The following is a 13,967-nucleotide window of genomic DNA, read 5'->3' as shown; positions in this document are numbered from 1 at the left end:
TTCATAAAATATAGATAAAACACACACGTTTACACAAAGACAGAAAAGAGTCTGGACTGTCATATAACACAACACAATCATTCCACATACACTGCTAGGAAGTACAATTTTAAGAGGAAGTGATATTTTTACTTTTCAGTTCTCTCCTGCTTCACATTTTTCTCATGAACATGTATAAACTTTAATATCAGAAAAAATGATAGACTTCAAATAAAACTGCTACACCACAACTGAGAAGCTTTTCAGGCTCATGTGACTAGATTACCTTTGAAAGATAATGTTTCTCTAAATTAAAGATAGGTAGGATGGGGTAGGGATTACAGAAAGCAATAAAAATAGATGAGACAGCAGTCATGCAAGGATGTAAATTGTAAAAGTATTATTGGCAAGCATTCCATAAAAACCATTCCATAAAAACCACAAATTTCTGTTTTGTGCTTGACAAACTTCTCCGTAACCATTGGGGTAAAATGAGTATACTATCTGAAAAAGACAAAACTTAGGTAAGCACTTGAGTTCTGTCATAAAACTCAAGAGAAGAAAAAACAAAGGAGTCGTTTAAATGTAGGAGGACCTTCATTTTTCAAATCTCCACTACAAAGGATTAGACAGGTGATCTCCAGAGTTCCTTTTATACTCTATTGAGCCTATGGTTAAGCAGAATAAGAAAACATAGAAAACCTGGTGCAGCATATGCAATACATTCTGCTCTCTTTCTTTAGCAATAATATCTTCAGCAGTTTCAGAAAGACTAGTGATGTCAAACCAAGACTCAAAGCTGGAAGAGAAAAATGTTTAAGTTAACCACATAAATTCAGTTATGTCAACATGATACATGATTATTTACAGTAATAATCTGTGATACTGAAACAGTATTGTTGCACCAAATCCTTAGGTGCAATTTTTAAAAATTATAATGGAAAAGAACACATTCAAACAACAAAGATAAACTGATTGGATTTTTGAACCATCAAGAACTGTGAGCTTAAAGGGAACACTTTTCTGATTTATAAATAGATTAACAACCATACAATAGTATAAAAATCAAATAAGATTAAGGTATATATTTATAATTTTACTTTACAAAAGTGAGAACTATCTCTGAAAACCAAAGTCATATGATTTTCTCCACCAGTCTTAAGTATGGCCCACTACAATATTTTAAAATTCAACATATACATAACTTGACAATATTATACATGCTTATTCCTTCCCACTGTTAAATATATATATATTACAATGAGCAATTAAGTATGAGCATGCAGATTAATAATATATAATAGGTAACATTACATCCAACTGTGGAAAATGCTAGTAACATTTATGCAGTAGACTAGATGTTCCCAAACTTGGATCACCAGAAAGATGTTCAAAAAACTCAGATTCTCAACTCCTATCTTGACACTGTAATTCAGTATGTCTGCACAGTACCTGGAATTCTTGTCTTTCAATAATAGCGCCTAGAGTCACAATAAGGTAGCCTACCTTGAGACACCATTCAGTAACCAGATTTGAAATAAATTCCCATAATTTAAAATTATATTTCCACATCCAATTAGCTTACTTCCTTCACTGATGCCAAAACAAGTATAAATTACCTTTTTTGCCCAGGTTGTATTTCCGTTGTAATCAGTTTTAGATTATGTTAACATTACCTCCTCCTCCATTCTGAAGTTACTAATTACTTTCTGGAAACTACTTTTATTTCTGATTTTATTATATAAGCTAAGATTCAAACATAGTTTCGAGAATTAAAACACTATGTTTACATTGGGAGACCTCAGTTTTAACTTTGGCTCTGGGGCTAACTAGTCTTACCTTGTAACAACTCTACACCTAGGTTTTCTTTTATGTGAGATAGGGAATAATTTAACAACTCTATTGTCCCTGGTTGTTTCATGAGGATATAATGAGAAAAATCCGTCTTAAAATGTTTTACAGGCCGGGCACGGTGGCTCAAGCCTGTAATCCCAGCACTTTGGGAGGCCGAGGTGGGCGGATCACGAGGTCAGGAGATCGAAACCATCCTGGCTAACACGGTGAAACCCCGTCTCTATTAAGAAATACAAAAAACTAGCCGGGCGAGGTGGCGGGCGCCTGTAGTCCCAGCTACTCGGGAGGCTGAGGCCGGAGAATGGCGTGAACCCGGGAGGCGGAGCTTGCAGTGAGCTGAGATCCGGCCACTGCACTCCAGCCTGGGCGACTGAGCGAGACTCCGTCTCAAAAAAAAAATGTTTTACAAAGGTAACACATAAAAGAACCTTATTATAAAAATATTATCTTAAAGTAGCATTCAGCAGTCTTCCTTTAACCAATGCAAGTAAGTTTTAAATAATCTTTTCTTAATCTGCTCTCACATAATTTGTGACAGGAGTAGAACATACAATTTATACCAAAAAGAACTTGCCAAATATTTGGCATTTTAATTCAGTTACTGAAAAGAAAGTAATTTTAACTAACAGCACAGATTTTTGAGGTTAAATCATTAAATAACTGGCTTACCCACCTTTTCAAGTCATCAAATACATCTGGCAACAAAAAGTTTAGCAATGACCAAAGTTCTGATAAATTGTTTTGCAAGGGAGTACCAGTCAAAAGAAGTTTGTTATCAGCATTGAATCGTTTTAACTCTCTGATTAGACGGCACTTCATATTCTTAATCCTGTGTCCTTCATCTACTATTAAGTATTTCCAATAGCAATGCTAGAAAATGAATTGAGGAAAAAGATTTTTAAACAATGATCTCACAATTTTTCTAACAAGAATTCTAAAAATAAAACATCTATTATGAAGGATGGATGTTGAATTTTATCAAATGTAATTTCAGTAACTACTGAGATGATCATGTTTTCATTTGATCCACTTACAAGGATTCCTAAAATTGATAATTTCAGTTCCTGGAAGAGTTATCTACTAAAATACGCTATAAAGCTTGAACTCCACCTATTCTGAATTTAAGATTTCCCTATTCAGACCTTAGTCAACGCAGTTGTAGCTTTCTTTTCTAATGTTTTCCCAAGTTTTGATATTAATGTTATGCTAGACTACTAAAAATTGAGTTTTTATTAGTTCCATACGTGCTGAAACATCAAATAGCACTAGAATTTTCCCTTCTTTATTTAAGCAATTCATATTTTCACAGAAAGTCACCCATTTACTTTCACAAAGTTATCATGAAAATGTTTTAACTTTCTCATTTTAATATCTGTGATTTCTCAGGTATCTTTATCAGGAAAATTTATAATTAATCTAATTTATATTAACATACAGAAATACAAAGTATTTCTGGAAATATAAATAACAATCTGAAAAATATAGGTACCCTTAAAAAATGGGACTGACAAATTGAGGAAAGAGTATAGAGAATGTTTTGCATTTTGCTTTATATATCCCAAAAGAATCAAAACAGTTTATAGTATTGTGTCTTCTTTATTAAAATAACTAGGAAGAGATTTATTTTCCTGGCAATATGGTAAAACCGGAAAACCTGAATTATCTCTCACTGTAAGACAGCTATCTAAAAATGCCAGATAAAAATATAAAATATCCTTTGCCGGGCGCAGTGGCTCAGGCCTGCAATCCCAGCACTTTGGGAGGCCGAAGTAGACAGATTACCTGAGGTCAGGAGTTTGAGACCAGCCTGGCCAACTTGGTTAAACCCCATTTCTACTAAAAATACAAAAATTAGCCGGACGTGGTGGCACATGCCTGTAATCCCAGCTACTCAGGAGGCTGAGGGAGGAGAATTGCTTGAGCCAGGGAGACGGAGGCTGCAGTGAGCCGAGATCCTGCCACTGCACTCCAGCCTGGGTGACAGAGTAAGACTGTCTCAAAAAAAAAAAAAAAATCGGGCCGGGCATGGTGGCTCATGCCTGTAATCCCAGCACTTTGGGAGGCCAAGGCAGGGGAATCAGAAGGTTAAGAGATCGAGGCCAGCTTGACCAACATGGTGAAACCCCGTTTCTACTAAAAATACAAAAAATAGCCACGCGTGGTGGTGAGTGCCTGTAATCCCAGCTACTTGGGAGGCTGAGACAGGAGAATCACTTGAACCTGGGAGGCGGAGGTTACGGTGAGCCAAGATTGCGCCACTGCACTCCAGCCTGGGCAACAGAGCGAGACTCCGTCTCCAATTTAAAAAAAAAAAATGTATATGTATATATATCCTTTTATAATGGGTGAGAGGGAAAAAAAAACAAGGAAACAAATGATGAGCAATCTGAAAGCCAAATTAGCAAGTGAACTCAGTCACTTCCGCTAGCACTCAGCAACAAAAGCCCTGGAACCTCACACTCAGAGTAAGCTAAGATCCTTGAAATGATAACATAAGCTCACTGAAATGGAAACCTCGAAAGTTTCTAGCCACTAGCAAATGAAATGGACATGGAAGCTTAACTATTTCATTACAGGACGGGTACGGAAAACAGATTAGAAGGGTCTTCATGTTATATTACTGAGTAGAAAACACAAATTGCAAAAGTGAATGCAGGCCGGAAGCAGTAGCTCACACCTGTACTCCCAGCACTTTGTGAGGCCTAGGCAGGTGGATGGCTTGAGACACCCTGTCCCTACAAAAAAATACAAGAAACAGGTGTGGTGACAGACGTCTGTAGTCCCCGCTACTCAGGAGACTGAGGTAGAAGAATCACTTGAGCCCAGGAGGTTCAGGCTACAGTGAGCTGAGATCGTGCCACAGGACTCCAGCCTGGGTGACAAAGTGAGACCCTGTCTCGGACCAAAAAAAAATGAATGTATAGTATGATCATATGTGTAAATTATACCTACATGTTAGCTATAATTATTGAGTATAAAGTAGTTCTCTGGGAGGCTGAGGTGGGCAGATCACGAGGGCAGGAGATCGAGAACATCCTGGCTAACACGGTGAAACCCCGTCTCTACTAAAATTACAAAAAAATCAGCCGGGCGTGCAGGGGGTGCCTGTAGTCCCAGCTACTTGGGAGGCTGAGGCAGGAGAATGGCGTGAACCTGGGAGGCAGAGCTTGCAGTGAGCCAAGATCGCGCCACTGCGCTCCAGCCTGGGCGACAGAGCAAGACTCCGTCTCAAAAACAGGAAGGAAAAAAAAAAAAGTAGTAGTTCTCAGGTAGAATTACAGGTGCTTTTACATCTTCCTGTACACTACCCTTTAAAAAAATTGGTATATATTACTTTTACTGTAAAGAAATGGTTTATATCAGGGGTCCTCAACCCCCAGGCCACAGACCTGTAGGGGTCCATGGCATGTTAGGAACCAGGCCACACAGGAGGAAGTAAGCACCTGTGAGGGAGGGAAGCTTTATGTGTATTTACAGCAAAGGGAAGCTTCATTTATATTTACAGCCACTCCCTACTGCTCACATTATGGCCTGAGTTCCATCTCCTGTCAGATCAGGAGACAATATATTCTCAAAGGAGCATGAACCCTATTGCAAACTGCACATCCAAGGGATCTGGGTTGTGCGCTCCTTATAAAAATCTAATGTTGGATGATTTGTCATTGTCTCCCATCATCCCTAGATGGAAAACAAGCTCAGGGCTACCACTGATTCTACATTATGGTGAGTTATAAAATTATTATTATTATTTTGAGACACAGTCTCACTCAGTTGCCCAGCCTATAGTACAGAGGCGTGATCTCCGCTCACTGCAATGTCTGCCTTCTGGGTTCAAGCAATTATCCTGCCTCAGCCTCCCAAGGAGCTGGGCCACTGTGCCCATGTAATTTTTGTATTTTTGTAGAGATGTGGTTTCACCATGTTGGCCAGGAAGGTCTCAAACTCCTCACCTCAAGTGATTTGCCCACCTAAGCTTCCCAAAGTGCTGGGATTATAGGCATGAGCCATTACGGCCGGCCCTATTATTTCATTATGTATTACAATTTTGTAATAATAAAAATAAAGTGCACAATAATTGTAATGCACTTGTATCATTCTGAAACCACCCCCCACCCATGGTCCATGGAAAACTTGTCTTCCACAAAACCAGTTCCTGGTGCCAAATGGTTGCAGACTGCTGGTTTGAATTTTTTTTTTTTTTTTGAGACAGACTCTCACTGTAGCACGGGCTGGAGTGCAGTGGCGCACTGCACTCCACCTCCCGGGATCAAGCAATCCTCGTGCCATTACAGATGTGCACCATCACACCCAGCTAATTTCTGTATTTTTAGTAGAGACACGGGTTTGTCATGTTGGCCAGGCTGGTCTGGAACTCCTGGCCTCAAGCGATCTGCCCGCCTCACCCTCCCAAAGTGCTGGAATTACTGGCATGAGCCTTCAAGCTCAGCCTGGTTTAAATACTTTTTAATGCTGTACACGTGTCAACTTTGCTAAACTCTTGAGCTAAGATTTCTGCAAATCATATTCCAAAGTTTTACCAGCACACACACAAAACCTGACAATACTCGTCATAATTATGCAAGTCATAATTATTCCACTTACGACTTATGTGTTTTAATTTTATGTTGAAACCATTAAGTACTTTCCTATTTCCAAGCAATTAGATAAACCTCAGGGTACCGCACTAAGAGGGTTCTCACACAGCCAGAGAAAGGAAAAACAAAGCAGTCAAGAATTATAAATGAATGAGGTAGAGCATTGAGGAAGAAGTTCAAAACATCAATAAATGAATTAACAGAAGGCACAAAAGAAGAAGGCACAATTTTTCAATTGTGTTATGCTAACAGGAAATTATTTAAGTAAGTAGCTACAACATCAAGAAAACAAATGAAAATGTTAACAAATAGTCCAATAAGATACTCTAAAAATAACTTGTCTTCAAATACTCTTATTTGATTAAAATACAATAGATAGGTAAATTCTGTATATTCAAAGTAACTGTCACAAATATATCTGTAATACATTCAGAGATTAGGTCTATTTCTGGATGATTCTAAGCCATATGTTAAACTGCCATAAGCTTTAATTATATTGTTACAAATGATGGCCTTCATCTCAATCATTCTGTTAATAAAAGTCTCCAGATTCTACAGGTATATGCACAATATAATCTATAATTTCAACAACAAATTAGACAAATGCTCCCAGATGGTAAGAAAGTGTTATAAATTAAGAAAAACATCTTTTATGTATTACAAAGAAACCAATGAAGATCATTTGTACCTGTAATGCATTTCGGTCTCTCATGGCTATTTCAAATGACGTGATTACCACAGGATGAATTTGCAGAGTCCCTTTCCGTTTGTAAATATTTCTTACCAATTTTTGACGTTCCTCCTGGGTTCCATGATATAACATTGTAGGGATCTGAAAAATTTTATATTGATTTATATCAAACTTAAGAACAAAATGTAAAAATTGACTATTTAGAGAATATAAATCATTCTGAGGGAAAAAATATAATTTAAAATTTCAGTTCTATTTTTCTATAGCAAAATAAGCCAAGCAATTCTAACAAATCATTGAACTACTATGGGAGAAAAATGGAAAAAAAAAAAAGTCAGACCGAGCACAATGGCTCACACCTCTAATCTCAACACTCTGGGAACCCAAGGCAAGCAGATCTCTAAAGTCTGCGAGTAGTTCAAGATCAACCTGAGCAACATGGAGAAATCCCATCTCTACACAAAATACAAAAATTAGCTGGGTGTGGTGGTACGCACCTGTAGTGCCAGCTACTCACCCAGTGGAGTGAGATGGGAGGTTCACATGAGCTACTCAGGTGTGAGATAGCAGGCTCACATGAGACTAGGAGGTGAAGGCCACAGTGAGCCAGAATGGCGCCACTGCACTCCAGCCTGGGCAACAGAGCAACATCCTGTCTGAAGAAAAAATAAAAATAATAAAGTCATAAAAATAAATACAAGGGCCGGGCGGGATGGCTCATGCCTGTAATCCCAGCACTTTGGGAAGCTGAGGCAGGCAGATCACCCGAGGTCGGGAGTTCCAGACCAGCCTGACCAACATGGAGAAACCCTGTCTCTCCTAAAAATAAAAAATTAGCTGGGCGTGGTGGTGCACACCCGTAATCCCAGCTACTTGGGAGGCTGAGACAGGAGAATCGCTTGAATCCAGGAGGCAGAGGTTGCAGTGAGCCGAGATAGTGCCATTGCACTCCAGCCTGGGTAACAAGAGCCAAACTCTTCTCTCTCTCACACACACACAACAACAAAAACCCATAAATACATAAAATACATATAGGCCGGGCGCGGTGGCTCACGTTCGTAATCCCAGCACTTGGGAGGCCAAGATGGGTGGATCACAAGATCAGGAGATCGAGACTATCCTGGCCAACATGGTGAAACCCCGTCTCGACTAAAATACAAAAAATTAGCCAGGTGTGCTGGTGCACACCTGTAGTCCCAGCTACTACACTCCAGCCTGGTGACAGAGAGACTCCATTTCAAAATAAATAAATAAATTTTATATATATATATATATATATATATATATATATATATATATATATATAAAAAATGAGGCAGATGGTGACACTACTTCTAGAATTTCTCATAAGGCAAAAATGTGCAGAAGGGCTGGGTGCGGGGTAACGGTGGCTCACATCTATAATCCCAGCACTTTGGGAGGCCAAGGTGGGCAGATCTCTTCAGGCCAGGAGTTCAAGACCAGCCTGGCCAACACAGCAAGAAATCGTCTCTACTAAAAACATAAAATTAGCTGGGTATGGTGGCACATGCTTGTAGTCCTAGCTACTCGAGTGGCTGAGGCACAAGAATCGACTCAACATGGGAGTCAGAGGTTACAGTGAACCAAGATTGCGTCCCTGTCCTCCAGCCTGGGCAAGAGAGACTCCATCTCAAAAAAAAAAAAAAAAAAAAAAAAAAAAAAACGCAGAAGGTAACGTGTATAGAAAAAAAGTTACAAAAAACAGAAAACTCTCTTCCTCTCTTCTCAGCCTTTTGGCAAAGATCAAGTGAAGAATAAGCAGAATTTTTAATAAAATCTCTACCTAAGTCTGTCTCAGTTGAATCAAATTAACCAATGCAATGAAAATCATTCTGAAATATTTTAGGAAAGATGTCAGGGATTTCCAAAACCTATACTATATAAATTTAAATTAGGGCACTCCACAGATTAAGTCAAATCAGACAAAATATTTATACAGGAACCAATATAATTATAGGAGTTCTACAATTTAATTCCTACAACAACGAAGCATAAAAAAACATGTAAAATTATAATTTTAACATAAGGAAGCATGTCTTACATCTGGTGCAAATCTTTTGAACTCAGCCATCCAGTTAGGAAGTGTAGACAAAGGGCCACAGACAAGAAAAGGTCCTGGTACTCCTCTCTGAATCATCAATGCAATAGTAGCAATGCACTGAACCGTCTTACCCAATCCCATTTCATCTGCTAAAATGCCATTAATTCCGTTTTCCCAAAGCATCTGGATGAAATAATAGATACTGTATTTAAACTCGGATATAAGCAACTACAGGGTTACAATATTTCATTTCTTCTCTTTAAAAAAAAATCACACCCAAAGATGAGAATTATGTTAAAACTGATATATTCACACCATAAATTATAACAACACTGTGGAAAATCCTTTATTAAAGCCATAAAAGTGTTGGAAGTCAATAACAAGGTAATTTCCACGTCTAAAAATTCAGGTTAAAGAAATCAGAAAGTAGGTATTCACACACAAATGTATAATAATGAAACATGACAGAAATGACTCCACTTGTGGTACATCACATTATTAGGCTACTATAGAAATAAAACCAATATGTTGTATTAAAAATTACAATTCATTACCCTAAGCCATTCCATGCCTTCTACTTGGTACCATCGCATCACTCCTCCCGTGAAGTGCTTTGGTTGTTGAAAAGGTACTGGCTGACCATTACACTTCCGGACTGGGTCAAAAAAGAATTTAGTATTCTGCCTAACCGTTTGAGACAATCTATCTTTAATTATACTATTCGAATCTTTATTTTTCTGAAGATTTTCTACACAGAGATTAGTAGAGGAGTTTTCATCCTGTAGAGAAAAAAAGTTTAATAAGATGTTATACAAAATGCTGCTGTATGCCACCATTTATCAGAAAATGGAACTAACAAACCCTACTGAGTCCTATAATCATTAAGTACAGAAGACTAAGATTACATCTGGATTAAAAAACTGCAGACATCTCCATCCCTCTACAAATGAAAAGCTACTAAAAAAAACAATAACAGGCTGGCACAGTGGCTAATCCTATAATCACAGCACTTTGGGAAGCTGAGGCAGGAGGATTACCTGAATCCAGGTGTCCAAGACCACCCTGGACAACATGGCGAAACCCTGTCTCTACTAAAAATACAAAAAATTAGCTGGGTGTGGTTGCACGCAACTGCCTGTATCCCAGCTACTCAGGAGGCTGAGGATCACTCGAACCCAGGAAGTCAAGGCTGCAGTGAGCCAAGAACACAACCACTGCACTCCAGCCTAGGTGACAGGAGACTGCCTCAAAAAACTAAAATAAAATAAAATATAAAAAATCTGAGAATAACCCTTACAAATTAAAATCAGGCACATACTTTTGAAAAGATCATTAGAATTATACCTTTCTTCCAAACTTCTAATATTGTGACACTCAGTAATTTATTGAACTGTTACACAGAAAATACAGTATGCATAAATAAGACGGGCAAAAGAGACGGGCAAAAGATACTAACAGATACTTTACAAAAGAAAACATATAGGCCAGGTATGGCAGCTCACGCCTGTAATCCCAGCACTTTGGGAGGCCGAGGCGGGCAGATCACGAGGTGAAGAGATCGAAACCATCCTGGCCAAAATGGTGACACCCTGTCTCCACTAAAAGTACAAAAATTAGTTGAGCGTGGTTGCGTGCACCTGTTATCCCAGCTACTTGGGAGGCTGAGGCAGGAGAATCGCTTGAACCCGGGAGGCAGAGGTTGCAGTGAGCCAAGATCGTACCATTGCACTCCAGCCTGGGTGACAGAGCAAGACTCCATCTCAAAAAAAAAAAGAAAAAGAAAGAAAACATACAGTCATCAAGAACATATTTTTATGTTCAGTAGTAATTAGGAAAATGCAAGTTAAAAACCACACACACTGCCATTTCTCATTTAATAAAATAGCTGAAATTAAAAAGACTATCAAATGCTGACAATAATGTAAGCTGGAATTTTCAAACATTGCTGGCAAGAGAATAAAATGATGCATTTACCTTGGGGGGAACAAATCTGTACTTTCTTATGAACATACATTTGCCATGTAACACAACAATTCCATTCCCAGGTACACAGGCAAAAAGTATGAAAACATGTCTACACATGGACTTGCATGCAAATTATTATAGCAACCTTACTCATAAAAGTCACAAATTGCAAACAACCCAAATGCCCATCAATAAGGGGATGGATGAGAAAATTGTAACATTCATTCAACAGAATACTAGTCAACAATAAGAAGAAACCAGTCACTAAAATGCTCAACAACATAAATGAGTATCATAGACATGTTGAGTGGAAAGGAAATAATAAGTTATCCTATAAAAGGTGTACAAAGTGGCCTCCTCTAGGTTTAGGGGTGGAAAAAGAATTAGAAAAACACAGAAGAGATCCCTCTACAATGGAAATGTTCTATACCTTCATTTGGATGGCAGTTACACAAGTGTACGCAAGTGTCAAAATTCATTAAAATACAGTACTTAACAATTATTTCTTCCTGACTGACTGTAAGTTATAAAATGAAGCCAAAATCACATGGTAAATTATAGAAGATTACATCAAGACTTTATCTTAAAAATCCAACTAAATATTTATCTAACTAAATCTTGAAAAATCCAATTAAATTGCACCCATAAACCAGTCCTTATACTTAACAAAAGAATAAAAATCAAGACAGTTTTATAGTATAAATTTTGGACAAAATTGTATGACCAAATAGAGTATCTCTCATTTTATAAACATTACATTAATTTCTCAAAGGCCTAAAAATTTTTAATATGTAAATTAACTACTTGAAGTTCACATCCATTCACGAATATTTTCACGTCATGATTATTTTGCTTCCCTATGCAACCTGGTAATTTTAAGTACTTGAGCAATAAAAAAGTGAGATAACAAGGAACCTCTCTACATAAAATGGGATAAGTGAAGAGGTGGCTCGAAAATCAAGCCTTCTCAAACAGAACTTTTAAGAAACTTAAAAAATCTTTAAGGTCTGAAGCAAGATTAAGGCATCCCTCATCAAAGGCACCCCTCACAGCTTCCATAAGATGACTCATGGTTTATATCCACATGGCTACGAGCAGTTGTATCACTGCCAGATTCACAAGTTAAAAGCAACATTGCTAGACCCATAAATTAACACTTATACATCAATAATCATGCAATAAAATACCTAACTAAAGTTGATACATAAAAAAGAAAAATGTTGGATATGGAAGAAATGAATACATAGGTATTTTTTTAAAGCAAAGAAACGGGATAAAGTGAGAAAAACGTACACTGGTGATTACAGAAAAAGGACTAATAACTGGGGAGTAAATATGACTTCTAAACTTAATCATAAATCTCTTACCTCGTTCTCCTTTTTATTTTTTTTAGCCACAGACAAAATTTCCTAATAGTTTGAGAAAACAAAAACAAATTAATAATGTATGAGGTTCATTTATTTATTTATTCAACAAGCATTTGTTCTGTGCTTATTTTGCCAGGCAATGAGGATGAGATTCTCAAGATAATTAAAATATAGAGATCTAAAACTAGTGGTCTTCAGGCAGAAATAAGCCTATAAACATTACTGGCTCATAATATTTCCTAACATTCTAAGCTAATTTGGGAACATTTATACAATGGGATATTTCATCAAATACAGTGGTTTTCCAGCTTTTCTTTCTTTTAGTCTGAGATTAAGTACAAATTCACACATGGCAACAAACCTCTAGTCCTGTGGTCAGCAAACTACAGCCTGTACACCAACTCCAGCTAAGCGAATACATAGGTACTTTTTTAAAAGCAAAGAAATGGGATAAATTGGAACAAAGTCAGCCTCACTTGTTTACGGTTTGTGTATGGCTGCTTTCAAACGACAATAGCAAAGTACAGGGTTAAGTAGTTGCCCACAAAACTACTCAAAAGCTAAAAATATTTACTATCTGGCTATTTACAGAAAAAGTCTGGCAAACCATGTTACAGCCCACTTTAGACCTCTGTGGATAGACATCTGAGTTTGCATTCCTGGGTTAGAGGCAAAGACAGATAGATTAAAAATACAGAATAAAGTACTCTGATTTTGAAGTACCTACTAGATGCTGGTGGTAAGGAGACAATACCTGAGTGTGTCACTGGGTGGCTTAGCAAATAATTATCTTACATAAAATGATCTAAAAAGTTGTCACCAGGCTTCATCATTCAAGATAGTGAGGGTAGATTTCAAGCAGAGAGAATACAGAAGGTATAGGGGATGAAGTAGATTCAAAACAGCATTATCAAATTTAAGATTCACAGAAGAGTAACAGGACATGTAAGTAGGTGACACACACACATATATACACACGGGAATATGTGTATATCGTGTGCATATGAAGTATTATGTACGTATACATATTCATATTCTAAGGCTGAGGCTAAAAGGAATTTATACCAGGAACTGATAAAGCTGTCCTGTAAAATGACTAGATAAAATGAAACTTGAAAGAACAATTTAGAAATAAATCAAAATCTATAAATAGCACCAATGAAGTATTCTTATTAAAAATCAAGCATGGGCAACATGGTGAGATCCCATCTCTACAAAAAAATATAAAAGTTGGCTGGGCTTGGTGGTGCACACCTGTAGTCCCAGCTACTCAGGAGGATGAGGTGGGAGGATTGCTTGAGCCCAGGAGTCAGAGGTTGCAACGAGCCAAGATGGCACCATTGCACTCCACCCTGGGCAACAGAGCAAGACCCTACCTCCCTCGACAAAAAAAAACAAAAATTAAAAAAAACCTTAATCACAAACTTCTGTATTTAACTTATAGTTACTATAGT

At 37.6% G+C, this 13,967-nt stretch overlaps 1 protein-coding gene across 2 annotated transcripts in view; it reads right to left on the bottom strand.

The window, feature by feature from the left end:
* HELLS (helicase, lymphoid specific) overlaps positions 1–13,967 on the bottom strand; it is a 54,309-nt gene that overhangs the window by 17,616 nt on the left and 22,726 nt on the right. For both annotated transcript variants that reach the window (XM_050802771.1, XM_050802772.1), the window contains exons 7-12: positions 12,514–12,555; positions 9,736–9,960; positions 9,182–9,364; positions 7,117–7,260; positions 2,507–2,703; positions 682–778 (exon numbers count right to left, since the gene is read on the bottom strand). In XM_050802771.1, coding sequence (XP_050658728.1) covers positions 682–778; positions 2,507–2,703; positions 7,117–7,260; positions 9,182–9,364; positions 9,736–9,960; positions 12,514–12,555 — 888 coding nt within the window. The remainder of the gene's footprint in view (positions 1–681; positions 779–2,506; positions 2,704–7,116; positions 7,261–9,181; positions 9,365–9,735; positions 9,961–12,513; positions 12,556–13,967) is intronic.

Source organism: Macaca thibetana, chromosome 9, assembly GCF_024542745.1.
Source record: "Macaca thibetana thibetana isolate TM-01 chromosome 9, ASM2454274v1, whole genome shotgun sequence".
NCBI classification, from domain to species: domain Eukaryota; kingdom Metazoa; phylum Chordata; class Mammalia; order Primates; family Cercopithecidae; genus Macaca; species Macaca thibetana.
This window is presented reverse-complemented; position numbering and strand designations above follow the sequence as displayed.